We start from the raw sequence: 20,952 nt of genomic DNA, 5'->3' as shown, positions 1-20,952 counted from the left end.
CACATCCAGAGTATTTGATTCTCAAGATTAACATTTTTCACAATATTTCCCCCATTTTTCTTGACTTTTTCACCAATTATGCAAAAAGCTGATTTGATAATACCATGTCCTTGGCTTTATAAGTTGTGCTCCAGTAGAAATGTTAGCCATTGTTAATGGTAAGTCAACCCATGGACTAACGAAACATTGTTTGTTAATGTTACATGATTTATGCCAAATGAATTATTACAAATTAATATTGCGTCGAATGAAACAAATTAATTTTCTGATACGGAATCATGACCAAACATAATCTATAAAGTGCCTTCTAAAACTGGAAAACTCAAAATAACTGCTCAAAATAAAAAGGAAAAGTTTGAAAAGTGGTACTTATCCCTGAAATTTGCAAGGTTTGATAATGTCAAATTTTCCAAGATTAATAAAAAAATTGACGATAACACAAAATATAAATTGATGAGCAATTTTTAAGAAGCAAGATAATGCAGAGAGAAAATTTGAGAGTTTGAGATTTTCACATTTCCACTGTAAAACATTTGAAATATAGAGAAGGATTTTAAAAAACGAGATGAGGAATTGTAAGGAGCAACATATTTCATTAATCTTCACTGCTGACAGAAAAAAATGAAGGAGAGAGAGGCAAAAAGGTGCAAGTTTTTAAGTTGTAGAAATTCAAAAGTTATATTAAAATCTACCCAGTGCAATAAGTTAGAACACTTCTATGTTGAGAATAGAACTAATGTTCATTTTGCATTTATAGTAAACAGAATGCACACTACCCCACAAATCTGGTGCAGTGCAAATCTACCCTAACTTTCACCCCTAACCACTAAACCTACATTGTAAACTACTACCCACCGTTTCACCATTTCAAAACAGTCTTTTTGATATTTTCTATAATAACTGGCTACAGGTTAGGGTCAGAAAAGCTTTTTTAAAGAAACAGTAATTTTTTTTTATTTATAGATAGCAGAAACTAATATTTACTAAACTATAAAACTATAAACTAATATTTGTTTCTATAGCTAGCAAAAACTTATTATGAATAATTAAAATAATATTTAAAAAAATAGTGCTTATACCACCATACTTCTTTTATACACAAAAGTTGAATCTCTTCCAAATTAACCAAACATAACATTACATTATAACTTTTTCAATCCTATCTTCCAAACACCACAGTTCAAAGATTTTAATGACCATTAACTCCAAGAAGAGACACTTTGAAAGAAAATATTTGTGATTTTCTTTTACCAAATTATAACTCATCTGAAAAAGAATTATGCAAGTCTCCTTTTTGCTTTCTTTTTTATTGTTTTGGTTTTTAATTTCAAACAAGAGAGAGCAAGAGAGAAAATGACTTCAACTAAAAGTGACAACAATGGTTATCTCTAAACGTGTTTGTTTGGTTATGTGTGTAATTCTCGTTTACTCTTAACCTTGAAAGCTGCTAAATATCTTTGGAGCTAATCCCCCACGGGGAAGGGTGTTTGGACTTTAGCCAGGATTAGCTCGGCCTGATTTAAATCTCTTGAGATTAGAAGTGGAAAGAAATAATATCAAAAGAAATTAAAGGTTTAACTTCCAAAGACAAAGATCTAAGATTCTGCTGGTAAAAAAAATCATTATAAACCGTAGTAATATCATTCTCTCTTCATTCCTTCCACTAGTTAAATACTATATATATATATATATGTATATATGTATATACATATATATATATATATATATATATATGTATATATGTATATATATATATATATATATATATATATATATATATGTATGAATGGATTATGTCGATAGCCCGCAAACTATGGGGCATGGCCCAAAAGTAGGTCAGTGGGTTGCAGGAACTTTGCTGATGTCCACAGTCCAAACTAGCTTTTATGCACTTTCAGCATCGATTCTGAGGGGGGGGGGGGGGGGGGAGGCAGTGTTTGGTTAGTTGTGTGGCTTATTCCACACAGAACTGATTTGACCCTAACTGGGCCTGGATCTTTGTGAACTGCTGGATTAAGTTGAACATTCATTTGGTACTAAGATTATATCACAAATATATGTGAACAATTCTGAAGTTACTGATAAAGGACACCAGAAAGGAGAAGCCAACGGTGGGAAATGATCGTATCGTGGTTCTACTTCAAACCGACTACCAACAGACTCATAAAAGCCCCAAGAAAAGAGGGGGGGGGAGGGCGATAATATTAGTCTATATTATAAAAATATTACTTCCATATTTAGTAGGGAAATGGTAAGTGGAAATGTGAGCCAGAGAAGAATTTGTAGATAAAAAAAGCATTTTTTTTAAAGTGAAAATGGCGCACTTTTGCCGATGTTAATTAGGCTGCATACATTACCTTGTCAAGATATGAAGCTTGTGAACTTCATACAAACTCTGTAAGGTAGACATTATGGGTGTGAGTTAGAACAAAAATTGCCACCAGAGAAAGTAAAATAAACGAAAAAAACATAACAATTTTAAACAAAATATTAAAATTTGTAAACAAGCACAGGTACATACACATTTAGCTCTTAAGCCTACACGATAACTATCAAAATTATTCAGATGTTTTTACTGGACTTCCCTTTCCACAGTATGGAAGTTATCATATTAACAAAAAGTATTGGTTTTTTAAAATATATTTCAATATTACAAGAAAACTGTGACGACATTGAATAACAACACCACGCTTGGCCGAGCCGAAATATTTCTTGCTTCTGTTTTTGCCCAATTAATTCTATCCTGATATCAGTTTCTCTCTAGGGTAAAACATGTGTAAAACAGATTTATTATTGCAATAAAAAGCCCAGAAGTAATAGATATGTGTTTAAGTTTATTTAAAATGCACATGTTGATGTGCATGCTTATAATAACAAATATAGCTTTGAACTTATTTCAACCTTATTATGGTAATATTAAGTTTTAACCAAATTTAGGATTGTATATTTCAAGACCAAAAAATAATATTTGAGTTCACAGATTGTATGTAGGCTGATATACTGCAAGCTTTTACGAACCTCAGATACAGTAATTAATCTCACGGCATTTCGAGTCCCGCTAAAAAATTTACCATGTTACGTTAAAAAGTCTCTTCTTTATCCCAAAATTCAAATAATTAGAGACAGAGTTGAAGAGAATACACAGAGGAGACACTTAAAACGAAAGAAATCAAACTTATTTTTTTTTGTTTTTTTTGAATGATTTGTCGTAATAATTTTGAGTGCGATGCATCTGTTCTTTTGGGGGTTACACACATTGGTGCACAATTACTAATAGTCAAGGACCATAGTTTCTCCTCCATTGTTTCTACCCTCTTAACGACGACGATGTCTAAATTGTTTGAACCACCTTATTAAAGATCGGCAAAACCAAATAAGATCTGAACGGAGGAATTTTAATTGGCAATGTGCAACCTCTCGGAAAGATAAAACCGTTTTACGCAGAGCTCTTAAAATCCGATATATCAAGGCTTTTTTTACTCGGTCTGCTTGAGAAATTTTTTACGGCTTGCTTGCTTGACCTGTACTTGTGCATGGATGAAGAGCCTATTACGGTATAGCATGCCATCGCATCAAATAACAAATAATCAATCATTGGGTCAAAACAAACCTTGCAAAAATTTTCAAAACGAACTTAAAAATTGCCATTTGATGAGTTTGTCATGAAGAAAAGATAATTGCAATCAACTGGCTTTGGTACTTTAGACAATGATGCGTTATGTCGGGCTGTTTTTCGGGAGGGATGAGATGGGTTGGGGATGGGGTATGGGGCTGAGGTGGGATTGAAGGAAAATAACTTGCTTCTCATAAAATGCAAGGATTGAATATATGATTTAAGATCAGTATTTTTACAGTTGTATTTATGATATTATGCAGATATGTATGTCAACTCTTGTTTTGCTACATAAAATTCACTGCTAAAATTCAGGCCAGTCTGCACCATTAATATACAAGTCACTCTGGAAATACAATATCACAAATTTTCACATGCATTGTGTAGGTAGAAGAATAATAAACAGCTGTCCCATCTGATAAAACCATTACGCATTATGCATAGTAGTACATACTGAAATATTCTGAATCAAATATTAAGCTATCCTACTAATCGTACTGATTTCCTTTTCAAAATCTGTGAACAATTTCCTCAACCTCATTGAAATTAAAAGGACCTCAGAAATAAAAATTCATAGCAACATATCTTCAATCAAGTGACATTCTCAATCATTTTGTCGAAGTTGAAGTTATCTCCAGATTCATCACCAAATTCATCACCAGATTCATGGGACGAATCTGGAGTCAGCAAAGGTTACTATTTAACGGTGACTCAGTCTTCAATTTAACCAATCGACTGATCTACTTGACCAAGTTGAAGTTATCTTCAGATTCATCGCGGGATTCATATCCATATTCATCCATATTCATCCCCATTCTGACGATGAATCCGGGGTTTATAGTTACAGGTTAGTATTTAACGTGACTTGGGTTTCCCATCCCTCAAACTACCTAGCATTTCAGGAGTTGAAACTTGACTAAGAATGAGTGTCATGCATGCACCATTCTTTAATCCTAATACCACTACGCTGTACCAACTATTTCTCTTCAACATAACGGTAGAATGTTTGAACTCTTTTAAAATTTTCACTCCCTGCGGCCAAATCTTGTTTACCCAATGGCTGTGAGAGATTTAAGATCTTGTGTTTGGCTGCTATTGAACTGTGTCACAAGACGAAGCACCCGTTTAAGCAGCTGCAGCGTAGATGTGTACACCTGACCAAAATGGAGCCAAGTTATTCAGTCACTATTATTCATCAAAATAAGCTAGATCACATGTCTTCCTTTCCTTCAAAGAAATCTAAAATCAACTGTTTGAACAGTTTGAAGAGAAAGAGCAGTAGCCAGGCTGCTGTAATGATACACAACATGCAGCGATAGATTAACTATTTGAACAGAGATTTCCACTGGGAGGAAGTAATACTGTAGTTGAAAAATGGAACAACAGTTGAAAATTGGAACGTCTGTTGAAAAATTCATCCTGGCAAATTTCGTTACCTCTTCTCGATAGAGAATACCTCCATCACCCAGTCCCCCATACCCCCCTCCCCAGCTACGATCCAGCCCACACAATTTGTCCAACATTTTCACAATGTTATCATTGGTATTTCTGGGGTGTTTTAATAAGAAATGGCACCCAGAGACTTAAAGTACAATCAGGTGCCTTTTAACCAAAATAAATCTCTTCAATTCATGAATATTTAACACTATTAGAAATGTGACATCTGTTTGGTAATTCTATTTTTTCGTTGTTTTTTTTTTCGATTTCCAACGGTATAATAGGACTGTGCATTGGCGAAACATTGACCAAGTTATATCTCTTGGAGACTCAAAATCCGTCAAATGTTTGAAGTCTCTGAGCTCATTCAGATGCCCCGCTGGGAATAAAACGCCGAAAGTATAAAGAGGTTGACGAAAGGTTGGCATATCACCCTACTTCTCTCAAGAAGCAAAAGGAAAAAAAGAAAAAAAGTTTTCTCCCAGCAAAAATTCTGAACAGAATATTAAGTTCCTTGTTTTTGATCAAATACCTGTGAAATCTGTAGTCTGTAATAATACTCCCCTTCACTTGCATCGACGATTAACGAAGCAGATAGATTTCATTGCAAATGTCCGTTGGGAAACGGGATGGAATTATTCCGCTATGAAGGAAGGAAAGGTGTCAAGGGTATGCATGCATTGCCGAGGTGTGCCTCTGTTTCTCAGTTCTACTTTGAGGCCATTTTTCTTGGTTTCCATTTTATCTGTTGCATTCTAATTTTATTTTTTTGTATTCTTTTGTATTTGCTATTGACACATGGAGAAGGCTGACTTGGAGAAAAATGTTGATCAATATTTTGAAAAAATCAGGGTTTGAATCTGGTTTACAAAATGTGAAATGTCTCGAGTGAAAACTTTTTCCAACATCCAAGAGAATTGAAGAGATGTGCAATTATTTCAGGCTTTTCTTGAACACATGAAAGAACATACAGGATCAACATCTGCTAATCAACTTATCGCCATGACGACCAGCTATCATCTTTTCATTGGCATATCCTGAATAGTTAATGACCATTTCGACAGTCAGTTTTATTGCTATAACAAATATGTCTATTTGGATAGAAAGTGAACCTATAGGATTGATGACTGCAGTGTTTATTGAGTGCTGTGAAACTAATCACCAAATTTGAGAGTATGCCTTACTTGAACAGTCTTATAAAAAGGTTTGTGATCAGTGACTTAACAAGAAAGCTAGAGAAACTTAAGATCCTTCCATGGGGGTTTAATATTTTAAATGTCAGGGAACCAACATTTTTAAATGTCACAGTGTGACATGCCTTAAATGTCACAATGGCCAAAACTGAAACTTATTTAGTTGCCCACTTCCCATTGTGAAAATAAACAGTATTGTTACTGAGAGTAATTTCAAGTACTTCAAGTAAGGGGTTTCATTTTCACAGTCGCAGCAAACTTTAAACGTTTCAGCAAGTACTGAAGATAGGTAAACTATAATATCATATTCAATATTTTTACAGGCAGTCTGAGCTATAAAATATTGACGACAACCGAAAATGAAGGCTAAAAAATTCAATTTGTGAAATTTTACAGCTGACAGACCTTGTTTTTCTTTTTCTCTGGCCAGACTTGAAACTTCTCTCTTCAAGCAAGTACCCCCTCTTCAATCAAATTTCAAACCTTTCATCATTGAGGCTCTGATGTTCTATATCAATTCAAGTAGTTTAAAATGAGGCTAGCTGACAACCCTGATTTAACTCTCTTTTCTAAGATCCTTTTTTTTAAGTCCAAGAATCAATTAGTAAACATAAAATAAAATCTAACGAGCGAAATAGCTAGCGCACTTCCCTAGCTGATGCACCGGCCATCTTCGTATAACTTTGTCTGGCGACAACCCATAACCTAATTCTGGCCATAGCAAATTACTTTAATCTAGCTAGAATCAATGGCCTTATTCTGGTCAACATCAATCAACCTGTAGGATGGCTTTTGAAATAATGGTCAACGGTCATCACCATTGGCAACCAATTTTAGCTAAAACTGCTTGAAATTTCTCAAGAGTACTTTCCTGTAGGGTTCTGATCTTCCAGACTATTCCCAGAGGTTTTTCAAATTCTTCAATTACACAACTAAATGACGCAGTGAGAAGTACCGTGTAGAATGGTGGTAAAATGCTTGTTTGGGATTAGTCATAAGTGGGATTAGTCATAAGTCATAAGTCTATTTGACTCCCTAGTATATTTTGGGAGCAGTCCAGACGACTGTTAGTAACCATTACTAAACACATCAAATTACCTTGTCCTAACCACAATCTGCTATAAATAGGGAACTACCATTCATTTGCAGTCATACATAATTTGTTAACAATGTAACCAAACTTCCCTAGTTCATAGCCTACCACACAAAGGAGGTTACAATCAGTGTATAGGCAATGCCAATTAATAACTAATTTTCTCATGGGACAGACTGGAAGGTTTTAAATTTATCACCCCCAAGCAACAAGAACTCTACCCTTTTACATATTAGATCCATTTAAGTTGGCATTTAATCTGTAAATCTATCTTAAGCCAAACATTTTTTTCCTACTTCCTTTTTTAGATCAATGAAAGCAACAAGAGCCTAATGTTATTTACAGAGACACCTCTCTTACCCTCAGGACATACATCCTAACACAATTATTTTTTAATGCCTCAAATTGCCTGATAAGAGGCAATTGGAGAAGACAATGTAAAAGGAGGTATGTTTGTAATGTTAAGATCCATATTTAATGGAGTGGCAAGACTAGCATCCTTTTGAGGGGATAAACTTTTAGTCCACTGAACAAAAAGTAAAAACAATTTAAAAAAAAAAAAAAAAACATTTGTCATTCAGCCTCTGAAGAAGATTCTGCTAGGATCAAAATGTCAGGCCCACTTACTTGAACACTTTCTCTTACACAGGCTCTTTAGTGGATAAGCACATTGTCAGTACAATCAAACAGTCTGTTTCATAAAATTTTCCCGCCTTCGGAACTTTTTAACCAAATTATGCTAATTACATTTCCTTTCTGTAAATGTGTCAGCGAGTAATTTAATACCTCTCTAGATATCTGATTGACATCATTCCGCCTCGTTAATTTACATTAACAGCAAAATGTAAGACCTCTTTCCCTATTTTTTTCATCAAATATAAATCTATAAAATACGTAGAGCGAAATAGAAATAGAGAGAGCGTTTGGATAATATCAGATGTCTTTAAGTTTTTCTTCCTATTAAAATTGATCTACAAGATGTCTGTTCCTTTGGCTGAAGACTTGAACGAAAAACAGTCCTTATACCGGACAGAGACTCTACTGGCTTTTGGAAAAAACGCTTTCATGAGACCCATATCGGAATCCTAGTAATACATTTAACATTTCTTTCTGAAGGAACTGTACACCAAACCTCATTTGAACGTGGGTTAAAGATTGTCACATGCTTTTCAGTATGTTTTGTAACTTCAATAAAAAGTCCCTCGACAAGGAAAATGTCCTTTCAATATTTCAAAACCTTGAGGAAAGAGCTGAACAGTTGGAAAATGTCACCAAAGGGTGATGATCTTTTATTTCCCAAAAATCATACATAAGTTGCCACCTTCTCCCACAAATTATTCTCGTTTTTGTTTCCTGTTTTTTTTTCATCTTCAAATTCCATTTCACAGATTCTGTCACCTACGGTATTCCTGGAATAATTTGACACATCTTAGACTACAGTAGGTGAATTTATTCATGTGGTTTCTTAAACAGAACATTTTAAGAGTGTATAAGTTATGTATCCTCTGTGGTGTGTGCAAGTTTGCATATGAACACACATTTTATAGGACATTAATCATCCATGTGCACATATTAAAAGGATACACTGAGATCGAACATGAAAGTTCGTAGACATTAAATATGTTTGGATAATTCATGGGGAGCAAGAAACATCTAGCCAAAAAGGGAACCCAAAATAAACTTGGGGAGCTCTTATAAATGGAATCACAACACCTTTTTCTCATTTAGCAATCAGAACTGTCTAAGGTTGTGGAAATACCTTAATTATAGATGAGGGCATTAAAATGATTAATTATGCAGGGTCTGGCATGAATTTCCATTTCAACTTCATGATTTTACCAAGAATATCTACATACATCTGAAACTGGTAAACTTGACCAAACAACATTTTAATACAAACAAGATCGTACGAAGCTTTACTCTGAAACTAATTACATGCCTACGTCCATCTTTATCTTCAAGTTATTACTGGAAATGAAAAGAAAGGATTAACTATCTAATCTTTGTTGAGCTTCTATCTATGTACAAAGTCTAAATCCCTAACCAAATACGAAAGAAATACCACTGAGAAATAGCTTGATAGGACGGTGAACACAAACTCCCGACTAACGATTGACTACATACTTCTCATTCATTATAAGGCATATCTTACAAAGGTCTCAATACTGATACATTTACCCAAATCAGGCAAACTAAACCATATCACATGACCAATCTCTAATCACACACAAAAACCATGTATCAAGTTCTCAATTTCATCAAGGTTAGAACAGAACTATTATCGCTTGGAAATGAAATCCACCCTCCTAGAGTTCAGATTGACTTTTCAGTGATTATTGGTAAATGCTTATTATAAGTGTGGTAATGTAGATCTTTGTGCATGCTAATACATCAGCCCTATACGGGGTGTACACACGTATTAAACACAGGATGGTTTACGATATCTTTGGCCGTGCTAAAGAGCATACATGTCATGTTAGAGGACAACATGAGGTTTAGTTCAGTTCTTCGACTATGTGATTATATCAACGTTTTGATCAGATTTAACCAGAAATGAGGTGTTTACTTGTAAAAGTCTCCAGGCAAAACCCCTGGAGCAAGGAAAATCCTTAACTTCCCTCATGCTTGAAAGTTAACTGTAAAATTTGGGTCAAAATGGGTAAAATAATTCTTGAAAGTATCTCAAAATATGAAAACGATTTTTCCCTTGTCTAAACTATATCAATTTTTGTCCCTTTTTTTTGTTGAGGCTTTACAGATACAAATTTCATTTGAAACAGTGGTTAGAAATTGACTTTCAAACATGGCAACTACAGTGTTTATCGATGCAACTGCTATATAAATACTCCACTCATTTTATTGAGTAAAGTTTCATCGGCCTCAAAAGAAGCTTTTGTGGCTGAAAATTATTAATACATTTATCACTGCCAGCTTTATAGCAAAAAAAAAGACGGCCTTTCCATGAACATACATATCTGTGTCATTTGACCCCTTTAATTATGAAATTTACTACATCACAAAAATTAATTCTCATTTTTAAACATTTCTCATTGCTGCCATCATGTTACACATGAGTACAACGTCATAAGGTATCCTTCATGGAGATGTCATTTTAATCAATGTATAAAACAAATGAGGGAACTTTACTGACTGATTCTGACAATACGACACCCATGAGTACTAAGAAGGGGTCAGGGGGAGGGGGGGGTCAAAAGGGGAAACTCCAAAGAAAATTTGGAGTGTTTGCCATCTCTTCACAGTATTGATAAAAACATCTAAACAAAGTGGAAATATCACATAATTATAAAATCACTTTCAACAAGGAGCATGTATGATTTGACATTTTAAAGGGTGTGAAGACTTGCGCAAAAACAAACATTTAATGCCGGTAATTTGACCTAGTTTCAAATGAAGTGTAACAGAAGTGTTAAACACCACCATCGATCGCAGAAAATACACACACACAGCTTGCTACCGTCGGTCATTAGACACTAGTGTACAGTCCATACATACAGCTGTGGTCAATACCCACAGCACAGTTTACAAACGATGCAGCGATGGACATCTCAGGTCCAGCTAAAGATAACAATTAAAGCATCACGTTTCATTACTGTCTGCATATTTTTAGCAACATGAACAAAATGTCACTTGCAAGCAACATAAAGTTGACTTTTTCAGATGGTCGCACGCGGTTTGGGGCAAGTCTTCAATGCCTTTAACATTGTTGAAATATTCTATTCCAATTACCGACAGCAAAGTAATAAAACGTTCCATGAAACCAATAATTGACTTTATAGGACAAATAAGTGGTAATGTCTGGGAAGACAAATTCACAGAGGACATCTTTAATTACATTCAACTGTGGCTGAAACTCTATGTTAAAGATCCCAAATGAACACAGACAGCTCCTATGAGGCATTTATACCTCATAGGAGAAGATTAAACATTACCATGGTAACAGCAGTGTTCAATATAAAAATTTCTCGTTCTGAGCACAGCTGTTGTTACTTACCAAGCAGAAAATCTCCCTTCATGGCTTACAATTTGTATATTATTAAACTGTTTCTCTGGTGAAGTGGAAAAATGCTTATCAATCCATGCCATAAACTGAAAATATTGCACATGTGTTAGAGGGCATGCAACTGAAATGGATTAAGGATTGATGACACACAACGGTTTGCGACTGCACAGCGATGTTAAGTACAAAGCAATAACAAAATATAAGTCCCGCAAATATGGCAACTGTGGAAATAACGGAACTAACACAGCCAAATGAAAATCTATGTGAGCAGTCAATGTTTTTCCTGTAAACCTGTACAAGTTTAGCATCTCTATGTAACCACGGAGACTGACTTTTTGATTAAATAATTATATTCACTTTCCATACTCTTTTCAACTGTTTTTTTTTTTTCTTCACAGTGTTTTTTAAAAGGAGTATCTTCAGAATTCCTGTCTTGCAAAAAGCTGAAATGTTAATCTGACTTGCTCAAGAATTATTCAAAATAAAACTCCTGCGGTTGCTGCAAAACCAAAACGGGGTTAAAAAACAAAAACAAAAGAACTGAAAAGAACATAAAAATGCACACCTTCTACGCCAAAGTAAGACGAATGAGGAAGCTCATGCGGTGACATGGGGGCTAGGTACCCGCCAGGTACCCATCCCGTTTGACAGGACTGCGGGGACGAAACAAACCACCATCCCTCTTTACCAACCCTTTGAACGTCCACCACTTCGCCTTCGTTGATGGACAGCTCTGTGTTGTCCACTTTGTTGTAATCGGCAATCACTACATATTGCTTGGTCAGTGCTTGCTGTAGAAACAAAGAAAACAAAAAATGCAAAAAAACATTTAAATAAAAACCTTTGTATGAACGAATGGTCGAGGTTAGCACGAGTTGGAGCTTCCAATGAAAATTCACTTAGGAGTATTTATTTGATGTAAAAAGTGCAAAGGTATGATCGTCTCAAAATCATTGACACGAAGAGAAATTTTGTTCACCACAACAGAAAGTATTCTTGATATATTTAAAGTAATAGGTATTGGCACCTTAAATCTTACCAAGATAAAATAGCTACGAGCTATCAAGCTTCAGGGTTCTAACTATTCTAATAAAACTCAAGACTTTAAGAAGGATTAAACTAAAAATGATAACATTTCACAACTTTTTAAAAACGATATAATGGCACAAAGAATTACAACAAAGCTTATATATTTCAAACACTAACTCTTAAACCAAGGAACTTAAAATACTTCAACGCCATTTTCCCATCTCAAAGTACTGAATGGTCAACCTTTTCTAAGGTTTCCTCTGTTCCAACAGGAGTAGAGGAAAATTCTATTCTAGAAACACTATTTCAAAGTCTGCATATACCATACACTGGTATCAATACAGGGGCAGTGAGAGCTGTACAAGGTCTTTATTCTAACGATAAAAAACACTACACATAAATGGCTATGATTAATCTACTGCAAGTTTGAATAATTTACAGATTATCTACGACATGATCGACTCTGAATCTTACATTAAAACAAAAAGAAAACTGCCCACATTGAGATCACAACTAAACATCATCTAACTGTAAAACACACAAGGTAAGACAAAGACCATTCATAAACAATAATTTTAGCCTCCTCAAGATGTATTTTCATATTCAAGAAGAATGAATAACTGGAGAAATTAAACAGCAAATTTCCCCCTTCCTTTTTTTGAAATCAATCGACAAACCTCTTGAACGTTGCCGTCCTCTTTGCCATCCAGGACCTCGTCGTCGGATGCGTAGAAATCATCTTCCGTTTCCCATCCGTCGTCTGGCTCTTCCTCGTTGAATGATTGTTCGCTGTTGATGGAGGGATTGTTGCTGCTGTAGCCCGCAGACGAGGAGGATTCACTGGCTGTTGGGGACGGCACAGTCGTGATATTATTGTTAATGCCGTTGGCATTGGCCACATTCTCAGCAGAGATGCTTGGTTCAAGCCTAGTGGTTTGTTTAGTTCCTACAGAGACAAAACAAAACAACCCCAAAGTGTCTTTAATATTAAAGCTCACAGATCGACAGATTGTTTTTTATTTCAGGCAGCGACTGCAGTGGTTTCTCGGCGTACCTTTAATATCACAGCAGGAGTCAGGGGGTGAATTGCTATTATTTAATAACTTAATTGAAGTATTTCTCTTTTTTTTTTTAAATCTCATGTAATTAACAACAATGATATCTTTTGCTTCACTGCAGAAATTTTCTTTTGTGAGTGAAAAAGAAGAAGAAAGCTTTTTGAAGATTTGGGGGTACATAAAATATAATAGTTAAGTGCATAATTGCTGGAATTAATAATGCTTAATTTCTTGAGAGTATTGAAGGATGCACATTACAACAGTGTTAACTTCATGTACATATTACATGTTACCAACCCTCACAAAGAAAAATATATATCAACCATCTAAAGCAGATCCAACTGTATTTCATTGATCAAACAAGAGATTTTACTTTGCGGAACTGATAACTACTGACAAAGAAAAAAATGGATGTTAGTTTCATTCACCAGCACCCTTTGAGGAAATAGAAACAACATGAGCTGATGGTGTGACATTAGTGTCATCCACGGGTGTGACATTGCTATCATCATTGAATGTGACATTGCTTATATCTATGATTGTGACACTGTTAATATCTATGATTGTGACACTGCTAATATCTATGACTGTGACATTGCTATCATCATAGAAAGTGACACTGCTAATATCTATGATTGTGACACTGCTAATATCTATGATTGTGACATTGCTATCATCATTGAATGTGACACTGCTAACATCTATGACTGTGACATTGCTATCATCATTGAATGTGACACTGCTAATATCTATGATTGTGACATTGCTATCATCATTGAATGTGACACTGTTAATATCTATGATTGTGACATTGCTATCATCATTGAATGTGACACTGCTAATATCTATGATTGTGACATTGCTATCATCATTGAATGTGACACTGTTAATATCTATGATTGTGACATTGCTATCATCATTGAATGTGACACTGTTAATATCAATGATTGTGACATGGCTATCATCATTGAATGTGACACTGTTAATATATATGATTGTGACATTGCTAATATCTATGATTGTGACATTTAATATCTATGATTGTGACACTGTTAATATCTATGATTGTGACATTGCTATCATCATTGAATGTGACACTGTTAATATCTATGATTGTGACATTGCTATCATCATTGAATGTGACACTGCTAATATCTATGATTGTGACATTGCTATCATCATTGAATGTGACACTGTTAATATCTATGATTGTGACATTGCTATCATCATTGAATGTGACACTGTTAATATCTATGATTGTGACATTGCTATCATCATTGAATGTGACACTGCTAATATCTATGATTGTGACATTGCTAGCTATCATTGAATGTGACACTGTTAGCTATCATTGAATGTGACACTGTTAGTTATCATTGAATGTGACACTGTTAGCTATCATTGAATGTGACACTGTTAGTTATCATTGAATGTGACACTGTTAGCTATCATTGAATGTGACACTGTTAGCTATCATTGAATGTGACATTGCTATCGTCCTGTCAGGGAGTACAAACAATACAAGGATTGGAACTTTGTAAACCAGCAACTATAGGCTTGTTTTTAGGACAAATACTCCATTTACACCCTGTTTTACAGTTTTGTTTAGAAGATGGAAATCAATAGAGTTCTATTTAAAGGTACTACAAATTACGACCAGGAAAGAAATAAACTTGTACTTTACGAACATCTATAATATTGAACACACTTACATCTACGACCATGAAGAGAGCTTTCCTCTGTCACATGGATGTTACAGAAAGCAATAAATTAACTTGCGATCTTTACTTTCTTTTTTGTAGATGTTGCTTTTAGGGCTGGTTTTAATTCTCAGCTACAAAATGAAATTCTTTAAATAAACAGGACGATCCCAGGTGAGATTCAAATTGCCAGCAGAATGTTTTACATCTGTACCTCACGATTGAAACAGCCAGGAAGCCAGACAGCTTTTGGCAAAGTAGAGGCTGTTTTCATTCGATCAAGAAACACGCTTTGTGCAATTTGAGTTTGATAACGCGGTAAAAGGACAGATGTAGATTTGAGTTCAATGAACGAGGAATCTCAACGCTAGAGAGACGAGTAGAAAAGTGAAAAAACGAATGATCATCAATCAGAAAGAAAAAAAGAGGTTGATGATTTTTAGAGATATAAGACTTACCTTGACTTGCCTCTTCATTATTCTGTAACTGTGCTTGTCTAAATGCTTTAACCCAGGAATGTTTGTCTGACTCTGAAGAGGCCTAAATGCAAAAAAAATTCATTCATTCATTCATTAATAAGCAAAGTCTTTCCTTTTTTTTTTTTTAACTTCATGAAGTATTAAAGAGATTATTCTAGTACAATTTCTTTTTTAAATATTTTTAGCCATGAAAAGGGACAACTTGGTCATACTTGCTTTTTGAAGTTCATATTATATTTATTGCGATAAAAAGTTAAAAGTGGGTTTAATTTGCTTAATTACAATATATTAAACGAACAATATCACCTTGCGGATTGTCTTCCTGTCGCATTAAATTATTCGTGTATTAACTGAGAATGACGTTTCACCTCACATCTAGGACAACCAGGGCTAATGTTTAAAGTCTCAATACATGTTTGCTGATGAATTTCTAAAAACAAACTTCAGAAGCAGATTTCAATGTTTCTTATTTTAAATGCACATTGACAAAGTGGGTTAAACTGAAGAAAAGTTGGTGCAATTGAAAGAAAGACATTTATTTACTGTTGCCCTTACGGCACGAACGATTTACCGTAAAATCAATGCGACCCCCCATATCAACATGTTCATTACACAAATGTAACCTATATTTACTCATATCGTCCACTTTTTTTACCCAATTTCACGGAGGAAACGTCTGTAAACACCTGATTATTCATTGCAATGGAAGGAAATGACACAATTTCGCAAGCTACATCGGTAAGACCGAAAGAAAGATACTATTCATGAGAATGGACCTAACACAGGCTAGCCACGAATGTGAAAGTTAGCCTAGGCCTAACGGTCGTAACAAAACAGAGAGATTTGATTGGCGCATGATCTGTTGGGCGGGGCTTGCAAATTTTGATTGAAGTTTGTAGAATCTATGGACCTGTTAAAAAATCTGGCTAATTTCATTCAGCTCAAAATGTTTAATGACAGATAACTCAATAAAAAATAATGAATATTAATATGACAATTGCATAGAAACGGTGTCATTTTCACCGAGCTTTTAGGGCAGTAAGCTGGAAAGGTCGCAGTTAAAATCTGGCAAATACACATTGAGACTTGAATGTATTTAGCTCTAGTTTACACTTCTTTTACGTCTCGTATACCAAAACCTGACATTAAAACAAAAGTTTTTCTTCAAAAGAAGTAGACCATAAGACTTACCTGGAATGTAAAAATCTCTGCTTTACCAGCCAACCAGAGTTCAAACTTCCTTATATCACCTTTAACATGTTCAGTAATGTTCAGAGTTGGAACCTAGACAACATACAAAGAACAAGTATATCGATGAGGGAATTCATTTCTTGAGAGGAAAGCGTCAAATGTTGCTGTAGGTAGTTTAACACATATCGAAATGACGTCACAGTTATCGAATGCGTACATAGCAAAGTCCACAGACACGTCGGGCCCTTGGGAAAATTATTTCCCTGGAAGCCCCACATAAAGTTTTTACTTTATATATATTATGACAATGACGTGTACATTTGTTCCCTTTATCCATATTTCCCCAGGACTCCTTCTTCTTGAGACAGCAGAGGGGGGGGGGGAGGGGGAAGACAAATTCCAAACTGACCTTGCTCTAGCTAAACATGACTACACAATATCAGTCCAAACTAAAAAAGAAAGTAAAATACCTGCGAGGTACACTTATGAAGTACAACATTTCCGAGTTGTTTCCATTCCCATGTGAAATTTCGACTTGTTAATACTGAAATCCTTTTGCTGTTTGACATTACAATAAATTGGAGACTCTTTAGGATATAAAACAGGGGGATAACTAACCTTTATACTGTGCTTGAACGCATAGCATGTCTTGTCCTTGAAATCTCTCCGTTTCTTACAGAAGAGGATCATCTTCTCGTAGAGGAAGACGTGTCTCTGCATCTTCTTTTGTCTGATGTCCTTCAAGGTGTGACGACTTTTCTTATTCTCCACCCAGATGAAGAGGGAGCCCTGCATAAGTAATTTGCCTTGTTCACCGAGGTTGCCCTGAGAGGACGAAATATCAAGAGTCTCGGTCAATTTACGTATAAACTTAATAAAAAAACTTGATGTGAGGTTGACCGGCTGGAATTTAGCCGAGGAAATATTAATGAAATCGGAGTGAAGAATAAAAACCAAATAGTTGTAGTTGGTCGAACATAATGTATGTGTGTGTGTATGTATTTTAGATCCTCCTGCAAGCAGGAACTCGTGAAGAAGCCTTCATTGGCTTATCAAAGCCGCAAGCTGACCGAAGTCAGTCTCTTAGATTCATATTTAACGTCCATAATTATGAATTGGCAATTGTCAACATATAGTTTGAATACTGGAGAACCTTAACACCCTCTCATAGAGTTGTTTAATTTTCATTAAAATTTAAATTGTGCAATAATTAAATGAAAGATCTTAATTTCGGTATCTAATTGATAACTGTATTAACACAGCAATACTGACAATAATAACCGACAAGTTACTTTCATGTCGGTGCGTTTTCCTTGTTGGTTTAATGACCAAAATCATCTCAGCTATATATGAGACAGAATTCCCAAACATTAGGCTCTCACTAGTTGATAAACCACACTCAAGACATGTCTATTACAAACTCTCATGTATTATTTGAATCATTACTATGGATAACTACAATCTCATGTTTGATTTGAATCATTACCATGGTAACTACAATGTTTCCTTTCTTTATTCATCCTCAACAAAGAGACTTCAAAATCATTTTGTCAGATAAAGCTTGTTTTTTCTCTCTCCACTATTTGATAAAATTTGGGGCTAGTTGAAAAAGGCACAACTTTGCAAAGTCTTGGACAGCAATGTTACCTTTTTAAGGCATTCCCTTCTTTCTATTTCTACTTTACAGTACACAGTGTGTAGACCTGCTTCGAAACCTCTTGACCAAGATCACGTCTAAACTATTGATTCCCTTTTTGTGAGTAAAAAGACAAATAATGGCTACTTTTTACCTGGAAACCAGTGATGGCCACCTGATGCATGGAATCGTTAACATACTTTAGTACTGTCATCATACAATCAGTAGCAGCTTGTAGATCCTCGGAACCCTCCTCATCGGCCGAGTACTTCATCATCTCCTTCAGAGAGAAACAGAAACGAAACAACAGGACATCAGCCACACTATCATGATATCAAGTTTCAAGTTTATTTTCCACTTTCCATATATATAAACAGTAACAGAGTCAATGAGTAATTTACTCACATTATGATGAAATAACAATAAACAAAGATCAAAATATGCTATAATGGAAGTGGAGGAACCAGAAGTAAGTAGAGACTTTTCGAGTCTGGACCCTTAACAAACAAAAGAAAATTTCAAAAATCACATAAGTACAGAGAGAGTAAAGAGATAAGGAAAAACAGAGAAAAAAAATAAAGAGGAAGGAAGAAAGGTAAAAGCAAATCCATACAAAGAGACAATGTAACAACTCAGCGTGGGTGGTTTGTACTATTATTTAAAAGGTAATGCTTGAGTTTTCTTTTAAATGAGTTAAGAGTATTTTGAGTTAAGAGTATTTGAGTTTTTTGATATCTTGATCAAGTGATCACACACAGAACTGACTTTATATACAGGAGGTACAAATAAACAAACCCATTGGGATTCCTCTCTTGTGAACTGGAGACTTTAAAGAGAGGTTGCAGTTTAGTGTTGAAATGTCATAACCCACCATCAAAATAAAAACTTTGAACGTGGATTAAATTGCTACAAAACAAATATTCAGGTTTAAAAGATATTCACCTTTAAAGTGGACTAAGTGTCTGGAAAACTCCATAAAAACATGTAATTTAAATGATGATGTTGGTTCTTGATGCAGAGCAGATCTAATGGTTACCTGTTGATCCATTTGCTCCATAAAGTTTCATCATTCAATTCTTTTAATTTTAATTAAAACATAGGTTGGAATGGCTATGTAAGGATTACATATATTGTACAGATAGCCCACTGGGACGATGACTTTTAGCTTTTCAGTTAAAATATTCTTACACAACAAAGTCTTGATACAGTCTCTACAAAAAATTTTTGTTATGTTCTCAGGACAGACTTTTATGGATGTACAAATTTGAAATAGTTTTAGCCACTGAATTTTGGCAGGATATTAATTGGTTGAAAGACTGACTGATTGATTGATTTGATGTTTAATAAAGCCCATCTCACCTCATTGCTGCTAAATGCATCGCTTCTCGGCCTATTGGCTAAGATCATGTGCAGTATCTGTTCTCTTTCGAGGGGAATGGTGATGCACACCTGACAATGATCACACAGTCACAGTCTTGATGCAAGGGGACTGGGGTTGAGAGCGGATGAGTCGTTCGTTAGTTTGGTTTTCGTGCCCAGGTTCTTTCCTGGGGGGAATTTTTCTTAAAATGTATCACAGTTGACTAGCTTACCTTAAGAAGGAGTTGATACTTTGTTATTCTTTGAACTGGCTTCAATAGGTATGCACTAATAGGAAGTTTGTGGTTTAGGGCCTGTTGACATTCCTGTGAAAAGAATAAAACATACGAGGCAAAATAACATGAGTATACTATGTCAACGTTTCGTTACAGAGAAACCAAATGTACATACCAACATATTAAGGGAGAGTTTGTATTCATTAGTAATTTGTGGTTCACTTATCATTTTATCACAATGTTCGAGGATACACCGTTATTCTGAAAGGATTAATATTTCAGAAAAAAAGGTCCTTAGATCTAAAACCAAAGAATGTTTATTCATGACTGAACACATCCTAAACCAAGTTTGTAATGTGAAAAGCATCAAATCCTTCATTCTCTTTTATTTGAAGACAAAAAGTTGTAAATCTTTACCTGAAAGAACTGATTATTTCCGATATCTCTCCTCAGCAATTCTGATCGAGGTTTATTCTGACAGTAGACACAGTAGAGCTGATCAAAATCATCTTTCTGTAAATAATACCCCCAAAAAACAGAAAAGAAAATAACACCAGTAAAAAAACAGTGAAAATAACTGACTTGTTCACTATTAGAGAGATTTACCACTGTGTAAAGTAAACAATAAATGGCTGGAGGCAACTCTCCCTGGGTCATGTTTAACAAAATATGCAATATGCAATTAGCCATGCTAACCGTTTTACTTTTTTGTCTTAACAGAAAAACTAAGAACAAAAAAGAAGAAAGTTTTTTCTATATTGCATTCACAAGTATCTTTAGGCCATGGTTTTGTAACCTTCTTTGTTAAGTAGGGTCCGTAACAGGTACAACAAATAAAGTGGCTGGGGTGGAGGTTACAAGGTATTAGCTGTTCCCTAACTCCTAATTCTCAAAGTAAAATGTTATA

General features: G+C 35.0%; 1 protein-coding gene and 1 pseudogene across 17 annotated transcripts in view; one reads left to right on the top strand and one right to left on the bottom strand.

Moving 5' to 3' along the window:
• LOC139974722 (guanine nucleotide exchange factor DBS-like) overlaps nt 1-20,952 on the bottom strand; it is a 104,232-nt gene that overhangs the window by 4,266 nt on the left and 79,014 nt on the right. For 15 of the 17 annotated variants that reach the window (XM_071982090.1, XM_071982091.1, XM_071982079.1 and 12 more), the window contains 8 exons: nt 20,463-20,558; nt 20,043-20,135; nt 18,605-18,730; nt 17,433-17,639; nt 16,815-16,907; nt 15,603-15,684; nt 13,064-13,332; nt 11,923-12,148 (listed from right to left, as the gene is read on the bottom strand). In XM_071982090.1, the coding sequence (XP_071838191.1) occupies nt 11,923-12,148; nt 13,064-13,332; nt 15,603-15,684; nt 16,815-16,907; nt 17,433-17,639; nt 18,605-18,730; nt 20,043-20,135; nt 20,463-20,558 (1,192 nt within the window). Of the gene's footprint in view, nt 1-2,357; nt 2,396-11,922; nt 12,149-13,063; nt 13,333-15,602; nt 15,685-16,814; nt 16,908-17,432; nt 17,640-18,604; nt 18,731-20,042; nt 20,136-20,462; nt 20,559-20,952 lie in introns of all 17 variants that reach the window. The other 2 variants (XM_071982081.1, XM_071982086.1) reach the window with 2 other exon arrangements.
• Nucleotides 19,828-20,042, top strand: LOC139975474 (U2 spliceosomal RNA; annotated as a pseudogene).

This window comes from Apostichopus japonicus, chromosome 10, assembly GCF_037975245.1.
Source record: "Apostichopus japonicus isolate 1M-3 chromosome 10, ASM3797524v1, whole genome shotgun sequence".
Lineage (NCBI taxonomy): Eukaryota > Metazoa > Echinodermata > Holothuroidea > Aspidochirotida > Stichopodidae > Apostichopus > Apostichopus japonicus.
The sequence above is the reverse complement of the archived record's forward strand: the minus strand, read 5'-3'. Positions and strand labels throughout refer to the sequence as shown.